The sequence below is a fragment of the Gadus macrocephalus genome, chromosome 1 (genome assembly GCF_031168955.1).
Source record: "Gadus macrocephalus chromosome 1, ASM3116895v1".
Lineage (NCBI taxonomy): Eukaryota > Metazoa > Chordata > Actinopteri > Gadiformes > Gadidae > Gadus > Gadus macrocephalus.
The window spans coordinates 13359927-13385722 of NC_082382.1; the positions used below are offsets into that span (position 1 = coordinate 13359927).

The following is a 25796-nucleotide window of genomic DNA, read 5'->3' on the forward strand; positions in this document are numbered from 1 at the left end:
ATTTGACAATGTATGCTGGATTTTTCTCTTACAGAACTAGGAATGTTGAGTGATAGATTATGCGTGAAAATTCAAAGATTCCTACTTTGCTGAAATATAATCCATTGCAGGGTAAACATTCTAGATAACGGTAGTTCATTGTTCAAAAATGTCCTTATTGCACAAGAATCCCTTGCAGACATTTTTTCTTAAGGCAGGTTTCAGTGCACATGTGCTCAGCCTCAACCAATCCAGAGTTGTGGTTTAAATATAGAGCCTTTGTGAGCACAGCTTTGGCAGAGCGAAATGCTGTGGTTACTCATCAGTGAATTGCAGAAACAAGTGGAGCAGACAAGTGTCTCTGCCCTGTTAGTCACCAGGGAAAGCAAGCACAGAGAGGGGCTCAGAGAATAAAGGCGTGCTATGATTTCACCAGGTAAGACAAAACAGAGGGGGCCTTATGAAGTGGCCTCCCCCCTACCCTTCTGCGCCTCCAGCTGAGCCTTTCAGTGAGCTGTTGTTTCTGAGGGCCTTGGATGGCAACTTGGATTAGATCTTACTGAGTAATGGGTAGGAGCTATGGGGGAAAGCCACGGCGGCTCAGCCCCCTTCCAGGCGCCACACGCGGCTGAGGGTCCGCCTGGTTTATTCGGTTTAATTTGAGTCGCCCCCGCTTTGTTAATAACCCTGTATGTATTCATGCTAATATTTTTCTCTAATCTACAATCATGCAAGTATTTGATTCCATCCTTTTTGCAAAGCCCCCTGCTAAACCCTTGCCAGTCATATTCCGCTACTTCATGATTCTCTGATTGAATGTGCCGTGAATGACATTTAAATCTTGGCCCCAAAAAAGAGTTCACGAAGAATTTTATGCGGCCGATTTATGTATGTCAATCCATACAAAAGATCCATAGTCAAGATCATTAATTACAAAATGTTGTCTGGGGCATTTTTAACTACCCAAAAAATCGTAACAATTTAGATGTTCATCAAACAGGTTATATTTGAAACTAGCGAGATAATGGTGCATTTTGGTACATGATGTGGGAGTGATTAAATAAATGAAACATCTCTTTTTAAAAAGTTAATTGAGTCACAAACTGTGTGGTGGATTTTTCTCAGGCCAAAGGTACCATTTAAGCAGGCATCAGAAAGAGAAATGTATTTGAGTGGGGGGCCGCTGGCTGCTAGCCCTTGACTCTATTACAGTAATGTAAATGGTGGATTAGGTGCCAGTGGCAAAGAACCCCCCCCTATCCCCCAATTCCCTAAACTCTCCACAGCCAATGCCCCCACCTTTTCTTTTCCATTAAGACAGCTGGTATCTTTCAAATGTTCCTGGCCCGGTGATTGATGTGTAATAGCTCCAAGCCTCACCTGCCCCCTCACCACTGTGTTATTCATTGTCGAAGCAGCCAGCTCTGCTTTCAACAAGGCAGTGGGCGGAAAAACCTTTTTCTTTTGCCTCTGTTTTTATTTTCCTCTGCCATCAATACATTATGACTTTTAAGTACCAGAATGTTTCGACTCTACTCCACAAATAATTTGCATTTCCATTGACTCCTTTTGTTCCGCTTCAAAACAAACAATTGCCGGCACCAAACCACTGCAATGAGCGTATATTGTCCAAATAATTAACTTGTTACCGATAATGACCCTGGTTACTTTACTTGCTGAAGTCTGGGCATGGCAGGACAAAATATACAAATACAAAGTACAAGTAAATGAATGAGAATTGAGCCCACCCACGCCGCCTACCCAAGGCGACTGGCCTTTTTCCCGCAATTGATGGGGGCATGTCAGTTGGGAGCGATGAGATAGGTGTCTCCAAGTGATTTGGAGAGAACACAAGCCATGGGTCAACAGCAAATGCAGTTTATGTGTGATTTTCAGCATTGGCCCTTAGCGTATAATTTTTTCTTAAAAGATGTGACAGAATCTAAGTGAACATCAGTTTTTCAGATCTTTACGCCAAACTTGCATCATGGTCTTCAGGGAGAGGGGCTCTATGATCCTACCTAGATTCCTGGCCTAGCTCATTCTCAACTGGATTTGTGATTGAATACTGCAATTTTGGTGTAATTTGCACTGGTGGTTATGAATAATATTTTTTACGTTTTCCAAAGGCTTTCAGTGTACAGAAACCATTTATGAGACCTGCTTACCAGGAATCCATATGTCTTGAATGTCTTTGAAAATGTTTGTGCACTCCGGGGCTGAGCTTTAAGTGGAAAAAAATTTGAACCAGACATGTCGACATGTGCATTAACTGAAGAAATGTGTGTGTGGTTGCAGAACCACACACACATATCTGTGAATTATCTGAATTATCTGAGAGCATTCTAACAGGTAATTCTACAATTGAACCCGCTGTTCAACTTCGGAGTGGTTTTGTCTGAGATTTTTCCACTTTAACTTTCCAATGTTAAAAATGTGCTTGAGTACCTGCAACAGTAGTCATTTTATTTGGGTTATAATATTCTTAGCTACTATTCCAAAAAATTTATAAAACCATACACACTAATAATAGTAATAAAGTTCCTACAAATACAATATGTATCCACGACACCCTGTAAATACTTAATAAGAGAGCATTTAAACGGTGACATAGTGTCCGTATGCCAAACAAGAAGTTCTGGGTCATGAAAGTGGCGAGTGGATTCTTGTTCCAGTCGCAAAAAATACGAAAGCACGACAAGCCTTTCATACCCAATGTTTTACACTCCTCAGAGGCTTCTAATACTGATTAGTGCCGAGCTGAGGTGTTTAGCTCACCCACGGAGCCTGGCAGCCCCCAGGATTAAAGCTGTGATATCAACTGTAGGACTTTATCATTGTTTTTATGCGACTTACACCTCCCAAGCCCTGCTGTTTTTATGCGTGTATCGAAGAGGAAAACCATGTGTTCTGGCACAGGTGGGTGCGCGTGTGTGTGTGAGGACACTCAAGCACATTGCGCTCCAGTTTCTATCTGTAGTGGCAGCCCAGCAGTCGCCGTGGTAACTCATCATTAGGTGATTAATAAGGCCATGAAGAGGCTGCAGTTTAATCAGGCCTGGTGTTGTGGTGTGCTCAAGTCGATGACAAGAGCAGCTGCCCTGTCACTTGGTGTCTGCTCACGAGATGGCAGGCCCTGCCGCTGTGGAGCGCCATTGTCAAACACGCCTCAGTGTGTGTGTGTGTGTGTGTGTGTGTGCGCACAACTGACTGACTGCCGTGAGCCCTTTCTTCCATTTTCCTTCGGCCCTCCCTACATATTTCACTGTCATCAAATATTTGCACATCTACTTGCAGACATGCTGAATAATTTTCATTTAAAAATCTCTCTCACTCTCTCTCTTTCTACTCCCCCTTCCCCCCTCCCCCCTCCCCCAACTCTCCTGGGCCGCTATCACAGCCATGGTAACACGAGTGCTGATTGCCAGGTCTAGCCCCTCTGGGAGCTCTAATAGCTATTTCTAGTTAATCTGTAGTAGGGGGAGGAAAAAAAGCAAACACTGGCAACTAAGTGTGACAGCTTCTTTGTGGGCCTCCTGTGTAGTGCCTCTTCCCTCTATGCCATGTTTATGGAGACTGCCATCGTGTTTAGAGAAAGTGGTAGCTGGCCACTTTTGAGGGAATGATATTTGTGGAAAATGGCAGCTATCATTGTGAGCATGAGACTATATCCATAGCCTTTGATTTGATATACTCCCCCATACGATATTCCTACGATATATGCTAATCCCAACAGATCACACAATACCAACAAACGTCTGCATGTTTTAATGTTCTGGTCAATACACTGGACAAGCGGTTTTACTGTTGCAGCGGTTAGGATTGATTTTGCTCTGAAGACCAGTGTCATCCCTTTTTAAAATGGAGTCTTTAATTCTTACGATGTAGTTAAATGTAAAGAATCATTACATGTTATCTTACGCCCATTATCACATATCTTTGAGATATAACAGCCCAGAACCTGGTGAACTGTAAATGTCTGCAGAGATTCCAGTGCGACTCCCAATAGGCCTAGCTTGGCTAGTGGTTGGCGAGCCATATTTACCATGTTGACTGTCTGTGGTTGGCTTACAACCACTAAACTTCAGTGTAATGCGGTCCCACCCGCGACTATGTTTAAATGAATTCCGTAAGCCCATGCAATATCTATTAAAACTAATTTAATCTCGGTTCAATCACAACACATGCAAGGAATGACAAGGAGCCATGTCTTAATCATATTGTTTGTGAAAATCGATACCGCAATATTTTGAATTGCCGTATCTCTACTCCCTCTTGGTGCCCTTTCTCTTTCTCTGTTTTTCTGTCTTTCTCTTTATGTGTATATCTATCTGGCTCTCTTTCTGGCAGCTTGCCAGTGGATTGCTGTATTCTCCCCTTCAGAGCTGTCACTTCACATTAGCATGCTGATAACTGTCAGCCAGGGCACAGGGCTGGGGTGAGCGCTGTCCAGCCAACCAGATCACACGCGCAGACACATAAATGCATACACACAAACACGCACTCAGACACACACTTGCACACAAGCAAAACACACAGATGAGTCAAATTGCGCCGTGTCCTGTGACAGCTGCTTACCAGAGAGGCTTTCTGGCTAGCTAGATGGATAGATAGCTATTTAGCTCTACTGTCAGGCTTTAGAGGTGGGCGATATAGATGGAGGAGGCGCAAAAGCCTTTCGACACACTAGGTTTGAAGAGTCCCACTTTCTTTTAAGTCGTGTATCTTCTGCCAAAGCAAATAGCAGCCCCCTCTCAAGATTCCCGCCCTCAAGGTTATTGTGTGACAAATAAATGCAGCACCCCTCCCATCCCCCCTCTGCGTTTCTCATGTTCTCAAGCTCCTTTTCACTGGCGATTGGTAAGACTAAGCAGAACTGGCTGGCCTAGGAGGCTTGAAGGTTGGCTTCTTTTGATAGAGTGGCTCAGTGCTCCCCAGAGTATACACGCCTTTGGAGGGGAGAGCCAACAATTACTGTAAGGTGAAGAAGAGACGGCACAGCTCATCGCCTGACTTCCAGCAGCTAATCTCCCTACTCCCCCCTGCGGCCCCCCCCCCCTATCCGCAACAGTTTCCCTAGCCACTAAATATGACCTTTATATTACTTGCTACTATATTGCTTGCAAGGAAATGTAGCCCTGCTCTCAAAATCAATTATCTTGATGGTTATTGAACACTGACACTAATTGTGCTCCCTCCTTCTCTTCATATCTGTCCACCTCTGCAGCTTTTCCGGAACACTGGGGTTGTTGGTGTGGCCAAATTTTCCCTGGATTTGACTTTTAAATTCAGAAGACTGAAGCCCAGGCTCACAGTCTACCTTTCACGGAGGCCCAGCCGTGAGAGGACAGAGGAAGGCACGTGGCGGATCATGACGTCCGACAAAGACAAGGAGCGAGAGAAGGAGCGAGACAGGGACCGGGACCGTGACAAGCGCGAGGCCGGCGGCGGCGGAGGCAGCGGCGGCGGAGGCGGCGGCAAGTCGCGGAGACACGACGGCGACCGCGGCGAGGGCGAGAGCTCACGGCCGCGACGCAGCTGCACATTGGAAGGTGGCGCAAAAAACTACGCCGAGAGCGACCACAGCGAGGACGAGGACAACGAAAACGGGATCAACGGGGCCGGCAGCGGCACAGCGGAGGACGGGGGCAAGAAGGGCAAAAAGAAGACGCCCAAGAAGAAGTCCCGGTACGAGCGCACCGAGAACGGCGAGATCACGTCCTTCATCACCGAAGACGACGTTGTTTACAGACCCGGCGGTGAGTCCCAGCCACAGCTACAAGATAGCACAGTAGCTAGAAATGGCAGCCTGCCCAGGGATGCAACTTGTTTGAGTTTCTGCTTTATATGTTAGGTTGTAATAATTCTAACACACGCTCATTTATTTTTTTCGGCCAGTCGAAATATGGCAAACATTTGCTTTCTTATTTTGTTGGATGATTCAAATCTGACGGTTTACAGCTCAGTGTTTCCTAGATACAATTTCACGGGTTTTGAAAGTGTAGCTCTCCAACAGCTTAACTCCCCCAGGTCTAAGTCGCAGACATCACACAATCAATTCAAAGTGGGCTTCCATCGTCCTTATCTAGGACTAAGTCAATGGAGCAAAGAGGTTCTCGGTTAGATGATGGCGATTGTGCGCCATGATACAGGCGGGATGGGGTGTAAACGCTAGCTTTCAGATGGACACTAGGCTATGTGGCTTTGTTGTTTTGTGTTTGCATGTGGTTATCTCTGACATTTCTCTCGCTCTTGCCCTCTCTCCTGCTCTCTCCCTCTCCCCCTCCCCCTCCCTCCCTCCAGATTAGTGCTAGTTCTCCTAAATCATTGCTCCCACAGCTTTCCATTTATCTAGCAGCCAGGGAAAGGTCAAGTAGTGGAGGATGGCTGGAAGGAGTGGTTTGTTGTACATAACTTACAGTATTTATTGGGGAACATTATAGCCAGTGTGTTCAGTTATCTTATTCTAGGGCTATCTACTCCCACCTGCTCACATATATAAATAAACTACGTATGAATGCACACCACCTAACCTGCTACCAGCAGACTTGGGCTATAATCACACTGATACGTTTTCATTGTAAGCAGTATTTATAAAATGAAAGCAACCGTTTTGCACCATTTCAGAAATAATCTCGGTCCTGGAAACGCATATCATGTGACCATTCACATTCACTGGGCATGCGCGTCAACAGGAAGCAGATTGTCCTCTCTGCGGTTGGTTCCTTAGGTGCCGAAAGTACTACAGAGGAAGAACAGCAATGGAGAAACCATCATCCACTTTTACATTTACCACTGGCAGGCGTGGTTGATGTTGTTTGGGCTTCTTCCGGTAAATGGTCAGATGATAGGGCTGTGATAAATCAGGAAAGGACACGTTGTTACTGAATCAGGAAGCGAACATGGGTGTTGCGGCCTATCCACTCTAAAACGCAATCCCAGGGTTTTCAAACCAAACCGGGCTCAGCAGCGTTTTCAAAAAACTCTGTTATAGGGGATCTAAAACACGGGAGTAGTGTGGAGGCAAAGCGTTAACGTAGCAAAGTAATGCGTTAAAAAAATGTGTTAGTGTGGATGTGGTCTTATCTTGCCGGGTAAATTAACTCTGAGTTTGTGCGCAATTGGAGGTCCAAAGGCGAAGGCAGGCACATTAAACCAGATTCTTCTTTATTCCCTTAGACGCTCCCTGACATGCACTCTCTCTGCATTTCATCTTTAATAGCAAGAGCTCTGCCACTTTGTTCTACACTCGACCTTGCAAAGAGAACGAGGGAGGGAGAGAGAGAGAGAGAGAGAGGGCTTTAGAGTGGGAGGGGGGGAAGGGGTTTTACAGAGGGAGAGAATGAAGGGATCTTGGGCAATGGGTTAACCGAAGCAGCCAGCTAGTCTGATGAAATGCTCCTACAGCACATAAACAAAGTGGACCATGGAGGGATCATGCCCCCTGCAGAATATTTACATTTTCACCTCCTAATGAATGGCACAGCCTGCCACCGAGCCAGTGGGAAATATTTACTTCTCCTACAATTATTCTGACAAGAGCTGGACTCGGGCCCAAGTGGAGTCCCTATCTGCTCCCTTCCCGCTGCGGTCTGTACCACCGTGACGGTTTGGATTAGAGAACAGGTCAGCAGTGTGTTTTGTGGTGGTCTGCCATCAGACCACTAAGTCCAACATAGTTTGTCGTTTACCTCCTATTGTCAACATGAAAGATCCTCCACCAAGTCACTGACCTACCGCTGTCTCATCTGCCTGTGGTTCAAATGATCAGCCGGCTGTGTTTGTATGCTTATCTGATTGTGTCTCTATGCAGAAGTGTGTTCGGTACTCACACAGTCCACGTGCACAGTGCATGTTTTTCTTTTTTCCTTATCCCGCCTGGTTATTGCAATCAGATTTGATGTGCACGGCTTAAACAGGCATAAAGCCTGCAATGGATTATGCCTTGCTAAATTTGAAATCCCTTTATACCCTCCTAGTGACACACAATATGTACAACTGACCACCCGTTGAGAGGGATTTGTGTGGAGAAGGGGAAGACAGCCGGTCTGATCTAGAGAAGACAAGGAAAAGGAAGGGAAAGAAAAAAAACAGACCATAACACCTTTTTAATTGCCTTGGCTTCATTTAGTGCCTGACAAATGTATACGTCAAGGACACTACAGTGATAGGCAGGAAGTTAGCATTGACACCCACTGCACCAACAAGAGTCCCGTCTTCCTCCCACCCACCCATCTCTCTTCCTGCTTAGTCTCTCTATTCCTAGAAGATGGGGAGGAGGGCGGCTTAGAGCAAATCGATTGGACTGGATGGGTCGGAGGGAGAAGTGCAGCAAACCAATAGGACGGGGGCGGGGGGCTGTGACTGATTCTAGCTGTGCTGCTGTTTTTCTTTAAGTTGCCATGTGTCTGTGAAGGTGGTCAGGAGAGAGGGTTTCGGGCCATTTGTATTGCTGGCTGCCAGTCCACGCAGCCTGTAGCGGGGCAAGCGGACCCGGCCGATCGATCACTGTCTTGGGACTGAGTATTCAGAGTAACCCCACACCCCAGCCGCCCCATCCCCAGGCTAGGCTAGACACATCCAGAGGTCTGGTTGCATTCTACAGCCCCCCAGTTTATAGATTCCTTCTCAGGAGATTATACACACTGCCTTGGTTGGATCAATAGACACCCCAGAAGCGTTGGGACACGCAAACACGCACACACACACCTTCGGTCTCAGAACATAAGCAGTACATGCATAGTAAGTACCTTTATTCCAAGGTCCGGGCGGTCACCGCGTTTCTCAGTATAGTTACGCACAACAGTGGAAGATTGGGTTTCTATAAGTGTGTATCCCTTACGTTTGAGTTTCTTGGACACATATAGTGAATGTAAAAAGACAAAATAATGTATGTGTATACACGTCAATATATACAATAAGTCAATTTGAACGTAACGACAAAGTAAATGACAAAGACTGATAAACCAAGAGTAAGTGTATCATGGAGTTTGAGTTGGTGTGTTGGTGCATTACATTGGTACTACAGAGAGAGATTGATACATTTAAAAGGTTAATATAAAAACATGGAGAGAGAGGTAAAGCGAGACAGAGGCAGTGAAGCAGACAGCAATCGATGAGGTGAGGATGGACTCTGTAATGAGTGTGCAGAATTTGACCGCGGATGGCCTGCAGGACGTTGCATTTCCTCATCTGATGCTGAAAATACATGGTCTGCAGGGCCTTCTTCCTGTTATGGTGTATGTACTCCACAGTGTGTGTACTAACAAACACATGCTCAAAGGCCATCCGAGATGTGTGCACACACACTCCAGCTCTCCAGCTGTGGACCTTTTCCGTCACGCAGCGAACGCTAACCCTCCGCCGCGGCGTGGCTGTCCTTTAGCGCTGCAGGCAGGTAGCTGCCGCAGCTCGTCTCCCCCTTCCTGTCTGACTTACTGGCTCACTGGAAGAGTTAGTCATGGAGGGGGGAGACGGAAACCACCTGCCTGCAGTCCCTGACACGTCCTCCAGCTTCCCCTCCATGTTCTCTAGAGACATTGCTCCCCCAACCAAGTCCTTGTGGACCTGCGCTGTACAATAGTAGGGATGAAAAGATAAAGGAGATGTTTGACACAAGTCTATACTCGACAGAAAGTGGACGTTTTAGCCTGGTTGCAAGGGATGCTAATGTCATTGCTAATGAGTCTGGTGACTATAATGTCGATATAGAATGATAGAAAGAAAGACAGACCACTGCAGGCATTGTAAGTAGCTCTAGCTTTGGCCATAGAAGACCATGTGTTATTTTTACATGCAATTAACCCCCCCACCACCCCTCCCCACCCCCCTGCTCACCTAGCAGCGGAACCTGTCAATCTGCTGTCCCCAGCCAACGTCCACGCGACAAGGCACGGCCCCTGTGAGCCGTGTCGCATGGAAGCAGTAGCCCACACTGAGAAGCTGCTGCCCTTCACTAACCCAACAGATCTATTTTTAAAGAAGTCCCCGCTCCACTCTGTCATCCCTCTCTTCCCTGCCAAAGACTGATAAAAAATATCCCCTCGCTCTGTTATTTTCTCTCTCTCTCTCTCTCTCTCTCTCTCTCTCTCTCTCCTTTTGTGAGGTGAAATCCCACCACCTGCCGACTGCTAAATGAGAAAGTGTGGGCCAGCGGAGAGAGGGGCGCTGGGGAAGTGGGCTGGTTGGGGTGGCGAAGTGGGAGCGGGGTGGGTTGTAACTTGTCAAAGGGCCTCTGTTCTCTGCCAGGAGCCCAGTCAGCTGTAGGGCTGCCCTGGCGCGGTGAGTGCAAGGCATTTCCCCCGCTCTCCAACCAGAATAAAGAGGGAGCGGTCAAGCGGTCAGGTGGATGGCTAAAGTAAGAGCAGAGAGCAGGGTTAGCTCTGCTTGTGGCCTGTGGGGATAGTTTGGCCTGGGCGCCGTGTTGAAGGACTCCCATGCTCACGCCATGAAGAGCCCTGCCCGGCGAGGAGAGGCATGGTTACACAGTGGGAACCGTGTGGTTGTTGGCTGGATAATTTATAATGCACAATACAAGCATGCTCTTTCTATGTCCCTCCATGTTTCTCTCTATTCTCTTTGGCCCCTACACCCCTGTGGTTCCATTATTGCATTCCTGCCGTTCTTTAATTTTAGGATTTAGACCCGAGGGGGGGCGGGTGGCCTGAACCCCCCCACACTGTAGTGTGTGTGTGTGTGTGTGTGTGTGTGTGTGTGTGTGTGTGTGTGTGTGCGTGTGCGTGTGCGCGGGCGTGCGTAAGGGTGCACAGGATCTGCAGGCTTTTGCATTGCCCCTTTTTAAACAATGCAGGTGCATCCTGCCTCATGGCTAACCCTCGGAGCCCAGCTTAGGCTAATGCTCCTTTCCATTTAATAAGCCAGTCATGCATGTTAAATACACTCCTATTCCCAATGTTTTGCTGAGCGAAGACCCAAACACACGCTCCACATTTATTCCCCCCCGGTTGCCGTTTACAAAACACTGGCTCTATGCTCGTATTCCGTTCATCATGGCTCCCTTTTATTTCTTTTTAACATTACTTTGCTCATAAAAGTAAAGCAAGGCCAAAATTCCCCAAGACCCCCCTCCTCCACACACCCCCATTTCATGCTGCAGTAAACTAAACAGCAACCTATTGTTTTGACGGTGGAGCAAAGGGAGGAGGCAGGAGATGGAGGACGAGGCGGTAGAGCGGGGGCCCTCGTGTGCAGAGGATAGGTGTGTTTTTGATTAGACATGCTCACTAGCCGGAGCAGAATGGCTTGCTGAACAATGAGCAGGGAGGAGGAAAGTGTGTGTATGAGGAAGGGGGGAGGGGGGTGGTGTAAATGGGATACTAGCCACCTCCTCCTCAATGAATATTCAGGCCAGTAAACTTAAGCCGTGACAATGTAATTGGAGGAACAATGGCTTAACGGAGGATATGGTTTCATTGGGACGCTCACGCTGCTGGAGCCATGCGGTGATGTGTTTCGTATTTTTTCAAGGCTAAACCATCAAGCTATGAAGCTGTTCATTTCTGCAGTGGGGAGCTGGGGAATCTTTTGATCCTGGGGTGCAGGTGAAAGACTGGTGGTACATGCTGAGCAGGGGGAGAAACAGCGGTGGAATATTTGACTGCCAAAGGGGGGGGGGGGGGGGGGGAATAAACAGCCCTCTTACAAAAGCCCCCCAGCTCCACTACCCGCCGTCTATATAAATCCCGTCAGCGCACACTTCAGTCCTATACCAAACACCCCAACACACACACACACACACACACACACACACACACACACACACACACACACACACACACACACACACACACACACACACACACACACACACACACACACACACACACACACACACACACACACACACGCGCGCTCGCGTACACATGCACTTATACACACAAACCCACCAACCACAGTGCTGTTCCTCCTGAACCCCCCCGCCCCCCCAACCCCCCATTCCTACTTCCATTCTCCAGTTGAGCGAGGAGACCCACTTCCCAGTGCACAAAATGGCTGGAATGTTTAACAAGCCTGGTGGACCCTGGGGGGGGGGGGGGGGGGTTGGCGGTGCTGCCTCGCAAGCCCCCCTCCCCCTTTCCCCTCACCCCTAGAACACACACAGTTCTCATGGCTCCATTTTGGGTTTGAGTTTGGAACTGCTCATCTTTTCAGCCGTGGAGCTCACACCCATTATCCAGTTGAGTTTGGAAGTCATTTGAGGGGAAGGGCCTTGAGGTAGCAGACTTTTTTTTTTTTTTTATGAATTCTGGATGAATTCAAAATGTAATGGGTGTGTATATAGAGAAAAATAAATGGGGATGTTAGGGGAACAGACTCTTGCCGGCTGTGAATGATTTAAACTGGATTGCTGTATGTTCTTGCACCTCCTAATCCCCCCCCCCATCCTCCCCCGCCCCTTTCCTCTGGTTCCTGTCGGCGGTGGGCTCTTTGTGTGCGTTGTATCTGGTTGGTCCGCAGGGGGATCTGGCCCCTCTAAATGAAAGCGCAGGCGAGGTGAAGGGAGACTAAACCCTAATTCTCCCAATTTGATTCCTCTGAAACAAGTCATCTCATCTCATTCAGATTAGACGCTTTTGTTCTCGGAGACCTCCATCCCCCTCCCCCACTTCTTTCTCTCTCTCCCTCTCCCTCTCCCTCTCGCTCTCCCCCCCAGGGGGATGTGTAGGATGGGTGAAGGAAGGGAGGGAGGAAGGGGGAATAGTGGAGAGAACAGTGGGGGTAGAAGGGGTTCAGTGAGAGATGGAGGGGGTGGGGGGGCGCATGCGTCACTCAGACGAACAGCATTGGGCGATAAACCCCACCCTTCCCTTACAATACATCATTCAACCCATAGCAGATAACCTACCCTGGAGTAATACACACACGCACGCACACATGCACACGCACACGTACACACACATGAATACACTACACACCTCACACAGACATTAACACGTAGACATTCTCCAAATGGTATCTGTGTTGTCAAAGCTATTTAATGTCTTTTCTTCCCCCAACCGCACACGGCAAGATAAACCACAGCCAGATCGATAACTCTGTTGACACAAACAAATAAATACTGCATGATGCCAGAGCCGGGCCTGTTGGAAAGGTAGCCAGCAAGTTCTTTGTTAGGGATACTACGGCCCAGACCCTGATCCTGCCCTCTTGCAGTGAGAACCAGCCTCTCCTATAGGCATTGGCTTATTTAAAAGCTAACGTTAAGCAAACTCAGCTTCAAGAGAGAGACAGGCTGCTAGATGTTAGCCGGTGTGTGTGTGTGTGTGTGTGTGTGTGTGTGTGTGTGTGTGTGTGTGTGTGTGTGTGTGTGTGTGTGTGTGTGTGTGTGTGTGTGTGTGTGTGTGTGTGTGTGTGTGTGTGTGTGTGTGTGAGAGTTTGTTTGTGTGTGTGTGAGCGTTTGTCTCTCTGTGTGTGTGTGTGTGTGTGTGTGTGTGTGTGTAAGCTGCGTTCCAGCTGCTAAGCTGGCCAGTCGTTTATGACAGCCAGGTCTGGGCTGAAGAGCTGACCCAGCCAGCCCTTCAATGACATGGCACCACCTAAAATAGGTTTCAGCCCCCAAACCGGCTGCTGTTGGAATTGGAGCAGCGACAGAATAGAGCCCTAAGTCTGTGTGATCTATTTTTCGTTTGTGTGTGTTTCACTCACTTTCCAGTTTCACCAGCAACAACAGTGTGCAGTCTATTCTGTAAACTGAAACCTGTTATTATTATTATCATTAGTACCTCTATTATAGTTTACTATACTATGCTAGGTTAAGAATAAACCCTTAGCCTAATACCCAACACACACACACAAAACATCCCCTTATTCTCCTTCTGGTCTGTTCAACAGAAGTGGTAGTCAGTGTTTTTGTCCTTTACACCGTGATGTTTTTGTTAAGGAGATGGGAGTTCACGACCCGATTATACCACCAGTCGCATTCAATTTAACTGCACAGCTGGCCTAGGACCCCTTACACACACACACACACACACACACACACACACACACACACACACACACACACACACACTATTCAGGACTCGTGGTAAACTGTCAAGGGTTATGTAATTTGGCAGCATTATGGGAAGTGGAACAAGAGCAGAGGGGACAGGGCCGCTATTAATGGCTTTTTTCCTTTTTAGTTCAAATCCTATCAATTTGTTGCCAAGGTTAGTCTGACGAGCTGTTGGGGCCTACGCAGCAGAGTTAAAGGAAGTTGCTCTTGGTTGTGGAGGGCTGAAGCTCGTCCTGCTATCTGACACTCTGTGGTGTACAAATGGAGTGGAACAATAACATAATTCCCCTTGGGTGTAATGTTTGATTTGGAAAGGCAACCTTGTAGCGCTCCAAAAGTCCTTAATCCTATTACCCGCATTCCAATTGAATTTGACTCAAGAGGGGAAAAATTTTATTTTCAGCAGAGGTAACGCAAACTACCATATTACCCACTCGCATCTCTTCACAGCCCTGCACAGAGAACATAAAAATCCCATGGGAAGTGTGAATATCATCTTTCAATGCATTGCTTTCATGCCTAATGTCTTTCTTTTTTTTTTTCTCTTCCAGATTGTGTGTATATTGAGAGTCGACGGTCCAACACTCCCTACTTTATATGTAGCATTCAGGACTTTAAGCTGGTGAGTACTGGTTTCTTCATTTTCTTTCTGTTTCACTGCATCTCCATGTCCTTTCTCTAGTCAATGGTTCACTCGGCTCCTCTGATCCGCCCACCAGCAGTGCTTCAGCCGTTGACTGTGTAAACAGATATGCCGTGACGAGGAGCCGACACAAGGCATGCTGGGAAATGCTGAATTACAATCCATTGTAATAATGTGGATGGTTTTATTTGCCATTTTCTTTTCCCTAGCCATGGCCTATTTGAAGTGGAGGGGAAGGCTGTTAGACTCTTGAGAATCTTTCTTGAACATAAACCAGGCTCAAACTGCTTGTTAATAGAAATAAACGTGTTTCTTCAAGCAATTCTTTGATTTAATCAAGGTGTTCATCACCATTTTACTTAAAATAAATAAAAATCCCTATCCCGACTAGATCAAATGATCTATTTTGCTGTACAAATAAGTAAACAAACATGGTTAGCCTTTTAATCTTGGGGCGAATGATGCATAGGGCATCTCAGGGCTCTTTGGCCAGTCTATCTCTCCCACTCGCTCTCGCTTCCTCTCTCGCTCTCTCGCTCTCTCGCTCTCTCGCTCTCGCTCTTTTGCTCCCTGAAATCAAACTGGGGCTGGAAATGGAATCTGCAGCCCTCAGAGGAAGTGGGAGCTGTTAGCAGGCTGGTAAAGAGGGAGTGTGAGGAGGCCCGCTGCAGTGAAGCGCTGCCTGTCTATTAACAGCTCCATTGTCTGATGTGAGGGCAGGAGGTTGGGTGGCGGCCCGGGCCAGGCCCCAGGGGACCTCAGTAATGGCTGCCAACAGCTAGGGTGATGATGGGAGGTCAGCGGAGGGGCCACAAGCACCCCTTCTAATAAAGGGCGGAGCATTGTGTTTTATGTATGTGTGTGTGTGTGTGTTTACGGGAGTAAGTGGGTTCTGTGCTGATGTGTCTATGTGCGGTTGGTTGTATACAGTTTTTTTTAGGTAAGATGTAGCCATGATAGAGGGTAAAGGAGTCGGGCCTCACAGCAGTGGGGCTTTAATGAAATTGGTGCTGGATATTGCTGATGATGGCAGGAACCCCATATTTTTCCCTCGCTGACAGATTCATGCACACGCACACACACATGAACACGCACAACTGCACCTTGATTAAGAGCGTCAGGAGAGGTCTTGGGCCGACCAAGGTAATTGTCTAGGGAGAGAGAAAGAACACCGGCTCCATTAGCTGACCTTCCTCCTTCACATTCTCTCTCTCTCGCTCTCGCTCTCGGTCTTGCTCTCTCTTTTTCACTTGCTCTATTTTCCCTTCATCTCTTCTTGCATTCCCCCTCTTGTGCTGGTTCTCCCCCCTCCTCTCTCCTCTCTCCCCATCCATCTGTAATTAATGAACAACCATCTGCATGCCGCTGTGTGTGTTTGAACAGACTGTACCCTTGTATCCCTCTGTTAAAACAACAAAGCCTGCTGGCTCACGTGGAAAAAAATAAAAACGGCATTAGAGTACTTCAGATGTATAGCGTTTTAGGGCAGTAGAACTACAAAAGGCTAATGCTACGCCAGCAACTCGGCAAGCCTCGTAATCTCTTATTTACTAGACCACATGAATATCCCCTCCGTTGGACTGCTGATTCTGTCTGTGATAAGTCTGGCCGGACTAAACCGCTGTCTAGCCAGTCAACCCGGAGACTACCCAGTCATCCTCGCTCGTAATTGGAACAACATACATCTGCCCTCGGGACGAGATGAAACCTACTCTGCTTCGTCCCCTACGCCTTCTTTGTCCAGCATACAGTCTCCTTTTCTCTGCATTCCTTGGCAGGAAACGGTGTTGTTTGATTGGTGAAACACGCACACACACACGCACACAGAGAACGTTATTGACAGCATGGATATTGTTTTATGCAGCAATGGGGGTGGGGAACCAAACAACCTTTTCTATATAATCCCCACCACACACACTCCATTCCCCCCTCCCAATCCCACAACGCCACATTACGTTCTCCAGAGCGGTCATACTCGTCTTACGGCTCTATCAAATGACCTATGTCAATTAGGCTTGTGCAAAAATCCTCTGAATGTACCGGTCAATTTCCCGAGTAAATGATTGAAGCCAGGCGTTCTGTTATTTTTTCAATGTGATCACCAAGTCCAACTGCTAACTCTGTTTCTGAAAACCCAGACATCCTCGCTTGTTTGAAAAAAATAATCCATCCGTTACATTATTGGGGTCAACCTGGATTTGGCAGACGGTCCATTTCATTGTTTTCCTCACCACTGACACCCACTGGGACTCGGGTGACATATTGATTTGGCCATATGGTCCTCCCGTGTTGCATGGCTGGCACATAAAATGTCTGCTGGGAAACAAAGGTGACCAGCGGGAGGCCATTTTAACTGCCAGAGGTAGTGAGCAAAACCTGAGGCTAGGCTAACGCTAATAAAAAAAGAAAATGTGGAAATTGGCAGGAAGGCGGTTTGAGTTTGGCCCCTCCATTAGCTTTAATGCTCTGCCATGCTAATGTTCAGTTCATTAGGCGCAGAGATAGTGGCTTACAATAACCCTGTGATGTGAGCGATCCGCACAATTAAGTGGCCGGCGTGGTGAGATAATGCTCCTTCTGTGGGAAGTACATCATCATAGACATCATCGTTATCGATGCATTTAAGTTACTCTGGGTTTGGCCCCGCCCATAAGCTAGCTAGGTCCCTCTACCTCCCCCTCCCAGCAAAACATTATCAAGCGCCATCCCCCGCTGTTCAATGGCGGTACCTCACCTCACTAAGCTGCACCCATACATCACAGCATCTCCTCACCAAACACTTGCTTTAGTTTGCATCTGCTGCTGTGACCGTCTAATCAGTTTACATCTTGTTGATGAGAGGAATACGCTTATTGCTGAAGCCAAGTATGTGTGTGACTGTACTATGCATACACACACACACACACACACACACACACACACACACACACACACACATAGTTACATACATTTTCACGTACACACACAAACACATTTTGTTTTGTAATATATTCACATATAGCCTGCGATGTGTGACTGTTCCCTTAGGTTGAACACAAACATCTCTGTGTGGTCTGACAGCATGTGAGAGAGGGAGAGAGCGTGAGAGAGGGAGGGAGAGAGGAGATTAATGCGTGTCGGCTAGCTAACATGATATGTCATTGAATCAATCGGCAGTACTATCTGCCTATTGGTCCGCTGTCGGGTACAATCTATCCTCCTCCCCCACCCCCATCTCTGGTCTCACTTCCCTCCCTCTCCTCCCGGCTTCCATCTATTGTAACACTTCATGCCCACCTATCTCTCCTTTGATCCGCTTGTCACTCCTTTTTTTTTTTTGCGATCTCAACCATGTTTTAGTCATCGTGTCAATGTTTTCAACACACATACACATACACACACCACCACCCTCTCCCCTCTGCTTGAGGCTTAACTCATTTGCTGTTATTGGCCAACTCAGCTGTGCTCCCCCACCACCCATCTCCCCCTCCCTCCCTCCCTCCCAGTGCACACAGACTCTCCCTGCTCCTCCCATTGGATCCCACTACTCATGGACATTTAATTAGATGCCATGTACAATGCAATTATCGCCAGGAGCCCTACTCGTATGTCGCAGACCCGGCCGGCTTAGAAGGATGAGGAATTTTCTTTGTCACATAAGCAGAACCCCCCGATGCAGAGAGGAGCGACGGTGGGGGCAGGGGGTTCAAATATATACTCCACCGCATTTAGCCGTGGCGCTCATTGTCTTGCCATCAGTGTAAGAACACTCTCCCGGCCTGCACTCATCCCATGGTTGGCTGATCACTGTTTGCCCTGCTAGAACAGTGGAGGGGAGGTGGGTTACTAGTTGCATCCGCAATGCTGGAGCCTTTTCATTTTTTTATTTATATTTTCTATTTATTTAAAGGATTTCTGTGTGCCCCTACCTACGTATTATTGGAGGTCATTGTTGTAAATCATTCTGGTTAAATGGGAGAGTGAAGGAGCAGGTGGGAGTGGTGTGAGGGGAAATTAATTACCTTGATTCATTATGAAGGTGCGGTTTGCCTGCTCCACACTCACTGACGGATGAGGGTTGAGCGGGCTGTCTTTATGTATTAACCGATAAGGGATGTGCGTTGTCTTTTGTAAACCATCATGCCCATACAACGGAAGATGTCACAAAGGAAAATTACCAATATACTCTTTTGCTGTAAATCAAGCTCTGCTGTCACTTATTTAATATCGGTTGATCTATTTAGTTGCAGACTGTTTTGACAGCTTTTCGAGTTCAATTTAGGTTTTTCATGCTTTTTTTGTTCTAGTCTTTTATTCCTAGAGCAAGTGTTATCTCTGATTCCAATTTAAGTTTCAATTCTAGAGCAATTTGGTTTACCCAGCAATACTCATTCAATTAGATTTTCATCATGTTTGATACAATTGTATTTTAATTTGGTTTTATTAAGGTTATTTAAATTGGTAACATCCACTGCATTTATCCATAAACATTGCGTGTTTTTCATTTAACAATAACACATGTCTTTGATGCATTTGTTCCTCACTGTGCATGCTGTAATGTGAACCGTTCTATAACAGACTCATAATTCAGCCTTGCAGAATTATCTCACCACCTCCCCCTCATGTTTATCATACAAGCCACTTACAAACAATAATTTATCCCCTGCCCATCAATTAAACATGTTCGATAAAGATGCAAATATATGTGCATGAATACAAGAGCATGCATTTAGGGCTCTATGAACGGGATCCATAGCGACGGAAACCAGGCGGGGAGTCGGACTGACATCTAAGAGATAATCAGGCGTCTTCTGTGAGCATGGCCACACATATCCAATCACCCATCTTTTTTTCTTCTTCTTCTGCATCGCCTTAAATTGGCAAGCGACGGAACCCTGCCGTCCCATCTGATCCTTCAGTAAATATCCCTCAGATATCCCCCTATCTCTGAAGCGCTGCACCGAGTAGCAGCAGCCCTGTGATGCATGGAGCGGTGACTTGATGAAAGCCCGGCTATTACACTGTAATGAATGGCCTCTGTGTTTCTTTTACCCAAAAGGCTCCTGTGTGTGTTCAGCCATTGAGGCGATGGCAGGCAGGCTGACGAGACGGGCATCACTGTGCTCTAGTCGGTAGATCTAGTCCACTGTGTTTCCCCGCTCTTCCTATTCCCCCTATCTCCAAAGCCGCCCATCCCTTCCCTTTCTCCCTCCGTCGAACATTTTGAAATGCAATTATGGATCAGTGAGCACCGCCATCAGTCGCGCTTCTTGTTAATATTTATCGAGTGACGACGCTACCATCTCTCCACGGGGAAGGGGAGGTGGGCTGCAGTCATTAGGGGCAATATGGCACGTGTGAGTGAATGTTTGGCCATTATGTCACGAGTCTGCGTTCGTTTCCACATATTTGAGAAGACAAAGAGATGGATGTGCATTTCATTCTTATTCTTATTTCTAATTAGTATCACTAAGATTTGATGTATTAATTGTATTCGGTCTCGGAAGTCTTGATTGTGTTTGTGCGCGTGTGTGCGCAGCCATCTTAAATGTCTGCTTGTCTTTATGCTCTGTGCGAGGAAGCAGCCTTGACAAGGGCATCGTGGGATCTATAGACACTAGTCAGCCAAGCCTGTGGGGAGAGGGGAACATTCACTGGTCATTTTCGCTCCACAGCCTCGGCACAATAAATAAAAGCCCAGCAAACACGTCTGCAAATACAATATTCAAAACCTTAGTAAAACATCCTGGAAACCTTTTTTCTGTAATAAAAAAAGGTGTACATTGGTAACAAAGGAAACATTCTTTTGTCTTACAATTATATATATTTTTATCGATTGGTTACCATTCTTTAATTTGACTAACCTTTAAATCACCTACTTGCTCTCCAGTGTCATTACTGACTAGCTAATTTGAATTAAATATTCTTTAATACTACTTATGCAGCATCAGGCAGCCCCTCCCCCCTTCATCCACTTGAGGTTTCATTGAGGCAATTTTGGATGCTGGTCTGTGTAATGACAAATAATGACAGCTTCTTGCCTTGTGAGTTTCTGAACCCTCAGCTATGGGCAGAAGCCATTTCTAGGCAGGCAGTGTATTTGGACAGCCTAGTGTGCTAGTGGACACTATGTGAATTAAGCCAACCCCTGGCGTCTGCTGCTTAGCTGCCGTGCTAGCGTTACTGAACAAGCTACAGATCCATGTCTGCCTTTGGGGAGGCCAATGGAATTGATTGTCTGCATGAGCACAGGGATGAATAAATAAAGCAACACAAATGGAAAGGTTGAGATAACAACGCAGAGCAGGCCAGACGAGCAGGGACTGCTATGCTTGGCTCTGCACAGCTCAGGTGAGCTATCAGGCGAACCAAAAAGAGGGAGAGAGAGAGAGAGAGACACACACACACACACACACACACACACACACACACACACACACACACACACACACACACACACACACACACACACACACACACACACACACACACACACACACACACACACTCTCTCGACCTTTTTTGGGCAGATAACCAATTTTTTTTTGTCTTCCATTCACTGCCCTTATGCATTAACGGAAGGCTGCTATGGAAACTGGTTGTTTAGCCAATAGGATTATCCTTCTCTGTGGATAGCAGAAGAAAGAGGTGGGAAGTGGAGACGGGGAGGAATCAAGTGTGTGTGTGTGTGTGTGTGTGTGTGTGTGTGTGTGTGTGTGTGTGTGTGTGTGTGTGTGTGTGTGTGTGTGTGTGTGTGTGTGTGTGTGTGTGTGTGTGTGTGTGTGTGTGTGTGTGTGTGTGTGTGTGTGGTGATTACCTTCCCAGATCGAGAGGGTACAGCCCCAGGACAGAAGTGGGGGGGTTGGGCGGTTGAGGAGCCAGGCCAGCAGTTATAGAATTTTCATAAGATGCTCTAAAAGCTCAATCAATATCCAGCTCTTTGACCCATCACTGTTAAATTATTCAGAAGGAGAGGCCTTTTAGCTTCTCACCCCATGGAGATTTCCTTTGTCGAGTTAGCTTATACTAACTTCGCTGCTTTCTAGCTTACCAGTAACGTTCATGTTAATTTTTCCGATATTGTTTGTGGCAGAATCCCTTCTGGCCCCCAAATCTTAAGTGTTAATTTCATTCCATGTCACTTAGATGTTGAAATATTCAGTGGTGCCTCAGCCTCCGTAGTGACTTTTCTTTATTTTCTACCACATCACAAACTAAATTGTCTACTCTGATGTCTTCACTAACATCTGAGGCAACGTCCCTCTGCTTCGGCATCAAGCCCGTGTTTTATCTTGGCAACAGGGGAGCGAACAGACTTGGCTATCTTCTTTCTTTTGCAACAAGTCTCGACGCCACATCGGCGAAACTAAAGAAGCAATGAAAGGTAGAACCAGCATATTAACCATCGCCACACCTAAGCCGGCAGCTGTGTGTATTACACACAGCTTAATTACAAGTACCAGGTTTCCCTTAGCAGTAGCACACTCAAGATGTCCGCTGGCTCCGGACGGGAGTAGAACACACATTTGGAGGGCGAATAGCCTTTTGATGTAGCCCAGCCGCTCGTAGTAAATATTGTAAACTTTGGTTGTCTTCAAACACCGAGATAACTATCTGACGTGGCTCAGGCAGGAATCATCTTCACAGAGGAGTTCATGTTTTGTTTAATTCACGTAACGTTTATTCCCGTTTATTCACATTATCCAATTGCATTGTAATGAAATTGTCGCAAGTAACATGACGTTAACTTGCTAGCTCACCATTAGATGAGTGGACTACCCCTACAGCTGTAGATAATGTGATGTGGGTAGCCCAGCGCTGTAATCTGTGGTAACTAAAAATAAATGTTCAAGCATTTTGAACGTTGTAATTGAATAAAGTTACAGTACACATCACAGTGCTTCCCATAGCATTAGAATCCGTGGTGGTCACGAATGGTGGGGGCTCCTTTTGTTCAGATTTCAAGATGTTGGATATTCCTCAGGTATTCACGCTCTGAATTACAACGATGTGACGGGTGAAACCAAAGACACCATCACCGCTATGAGTCCCGTGTGTCTATTTGTAAAGACTTGCCCAGGAGACAGTCGGGCAGCAGCACTTCTCTATGTAGAGCCATCAATATTTTATGTTAAAAAATGACCTGCCCAAGTAAAGTCTGTGTAGGAAACACTTTTATATGATCCTTTCACTAGTTGGCTATGAATGTTGGAGGAAAATCTCTTGTCTTTGTCTTTGAGCCAACCTGACACTTCAAACATTTGCTTGGATCGGTCAACTTTAATTGGAATGGCCCCTGCCTGACACATGCTGCTTATTTTCCATTAAGTCAATTTTATTTGTACAGCCCTTAATCACAGTAACAGTCTCAAAGGGCTTTACAGGCCATATATTTATGACAACCCCTAACCCTCCCCTTAAAGGGGGCGAGATAAAGCTCCATTAATTAACAAGGAAGAAAGCTTGAGAAAGAAAACTGCATGGGGGATCCCTCCTTCTAGCAATGGTATGGAGTGCAATGGGTGCATTATTGGCACACATAGTATTATTACAAGCAAACTTCTTTAAAAACAACATTAATTATTTTTATAATTAAGATTTTGAATTAAGAATTCTCCTTGGTGATCAACGTTGAGCGAGCTGCTAGCTGTCAGGGCTGTCCAGCTCCCCTGATTATAAAAGGCAGACTATTCCACGGATAGGACGCTCAAACAGAGAAAGCTACTGTTTCCTGTTGATTTCTGCTGCATCTCTGCATCCGCTGTGGATAACATTTGTCACATGAACGAATGCAGTTATTGTTCTACTTTGCTACAGTTGATCAAAAGAAAGCATAGGGTCGAACCAGACACCAAGTTTATAGCCCCAGGAACTTTGGGAGATAGAAGAGCCCCTCAAAACGTTTGCCGTACCCACCTTCCCTTCCTCACCCTTCCCATATTTAGTCCGCCATTTTGCCCAAGTCAGGTAAGATCAGGTCCTACCCTACCTCTACCCGACTTTTATTAGTTGTTGTTTTATTATTGTCCTTGCCTTTACCACTGGTTCTTAGTTTGACTCTGGGTAATTCCACCTTCTCCAAAGTAACATTCAAATAAAACAAAGTAGTGTGATAGAAAGAGAGGCAACCGGAGGAGGTTAGAAAGGCAGAAGGGGTTTCAAAGGTGGTGGAAGCAGAGATTTACAGTGGTATCGAGTTCACACACTTCCTCCCCAGCTCTGTGTTCTTTTCCCTCTCCCTCCGCTTCTCCACTTAACAACACATGGTGCAAATTAACTCTCATCAGCCGAGCAGAGAGGAGTGGGAAGGGAGGAAAGTGGGGAGGACTGCGGGAGGGCATCGGTCAGAGAGCGACGGGAGGGGAGGAGGACATGAGTAGGAAATTTCAGGGTGAGAAGAACATGAATGCAGTTCGGTCCCTCAGAGAAAACGCCTCTCACAAAGGCCGCGTAACAACTGCAACATGGCCACAGGCAGTCAGACCCTTATGGATTCGTCAACGGCAGATCTCCTTTTTCCCCCCATTGCTCTTCGACACACTGTCCCCAAAACTGGTCGGCGGCTCCTCCACTCAACTGCTACAGACTGCATTTGTCTGATCTCCACCACCTGATGATTGTCTACTTACATGACTTGCCTTAGCGAAAGCCTTGATGGCCTTTGTTCAATCAAAGCAGAACACCCTGAAACAAAACCTGTGCTGAGCACCCAGGCGCTGAACGCTGTCTTAACGGGTGTTTGTGGACACGAGCAACCTTCTGCCAAGGACCGAAACCCGAGAAGCAACTGTCTACTCTGTCATGTCAGTAAGATTTATGGAGCAGAGCCGCGGCAAACTAAATGAGAAACTCCAGCAGATGTTTGATGTTTGAGTGGATGCTTTCCCACTCAAATACACATTTGAAACTAGCTTGAGCTCTGTCTGAACTGCGGAGCGCGCCTCCCCTCTGAGATTCATCACCACTAGTCTTCACATTGTCTGACTTTGACACCTTATTCTTTGAGCGGATTCTACATGTGTGAAGTTATTTTGCCTGGATGTAAAAGGTTTATGAGAAAACAAAGAGTAAAAGAAAATCAAAAGATTCTATGCCTGGATGTCTTTTCCCATCCAGCTACAATGAGATTTTTAAATCTCAATGTCAGCAGCTAATACTCTTTCCATAGGCATTGTACATTGGAATTTCACTAATTCAAATTCCAGCTGCTTTCTGTGTCACACATGTGTAGAAACACAAAGGGGGGAGAGGGTTCTGTCTTTGACCCTGTGCGTCACATTTCAGCATGCTCGTGAGTGATGCTGCATGTGCATAAAGGGGCAAGTCTAAACTGTGTTTGCCTGCCTGTCACTGCCAATGGATCACTGGATCTGAGAGAGCTACAGCTGCCTGCTGGGGAGAAGCTACACACACATGCACGCACACTTTATCCTGTTAGTAGGGTAAAGTGTGTGTGGTTATGCATGAGTCACAGGCACATTTGCACAGGAAGAAGGCTCACTTCATTATCCCAGTGTTGTGTGAGCCAGAGAATTGTATTGCCCAGCCCATAAACCAGACACAAACTCAACATTTTCGCTGTGTTTATATATATATAGATATCCACCTCCCCTCTGTTATGCCTCCTGTGCTCACTGCTCTTCCCATGCCCATAACCACCCTCCCCTCCTCCTTCCCTCTCTCCCTCTCTCTCTCTCTCTCTCTTCTCTCCCTCTTTCCCTCTCTAGCTCATCATTTCCTCTGAGATTTAACACCACCAACCAGTCAATTTTATTGTTGCCTCGTCCTTAAGCAGTGTGCCGGGGAACAGCGTAAACACTATCTGTGATGGAAGAGACATTTTCCCGACATCAAAGGGCTGAGCCGTGTTATCCCTTTTGTAGCTGTATTCATTTGCTGCTACCGCCGTTCTCAGACACCCTTTGTTCTGCTCTTCATGGGAGTGTAAATAGCAGTTTGGCAGTGCCGGGGCTGTGGACTGCACCTCTTTTTGCCTCTGCTGCAGCAGTCAACACCAGCTGACTGAAAGGAGCAAAAATTAGTTGTTTCAGGCCCACTGTTAAAATGGCTGCTATCAAGTGATTTGCAAAAATACCAAATCTTAAATGAGGGTCTCCTATGGCCCTTTGCAGTGGATGAGACTGGCACCTCATCTGTCTTGAAAGCTCCATGTGACGG

At 46.6% G+C, this 25796-nt stretch overlaps 1 protein-coding gene across 5 annotated transcripts in view; it reads left to right on the forward strand.

Annotated features, from left to right (window-relative positions):
• Positions 1-25796, forward strand: part of rerea (arginine-glutamic acid dipeptide (RE) repeats a) — a 126298-nt gene that overhangs the window by 48924 nt on the left and 51578 nt on the right. For all 5 annotated transcript variants that reach the window (XM_060046723.1, XM_060046714.1, XM_060046729.1 and 2 more), the window contains 2 exons: positions 5207-5738; positions 14548-14618. In XM_060046723.1, coding sequence (XP_059902706.1) covers positions 5351-5738; positions 14548-14618 — 459 coding nt within the window. In that variant the 5' untranslated portion in view covers positions 5207-5350. The remainder of the gene's footprint in view (positions 1-5206; positions 5739-14547; positions 14619-25796) is intronic.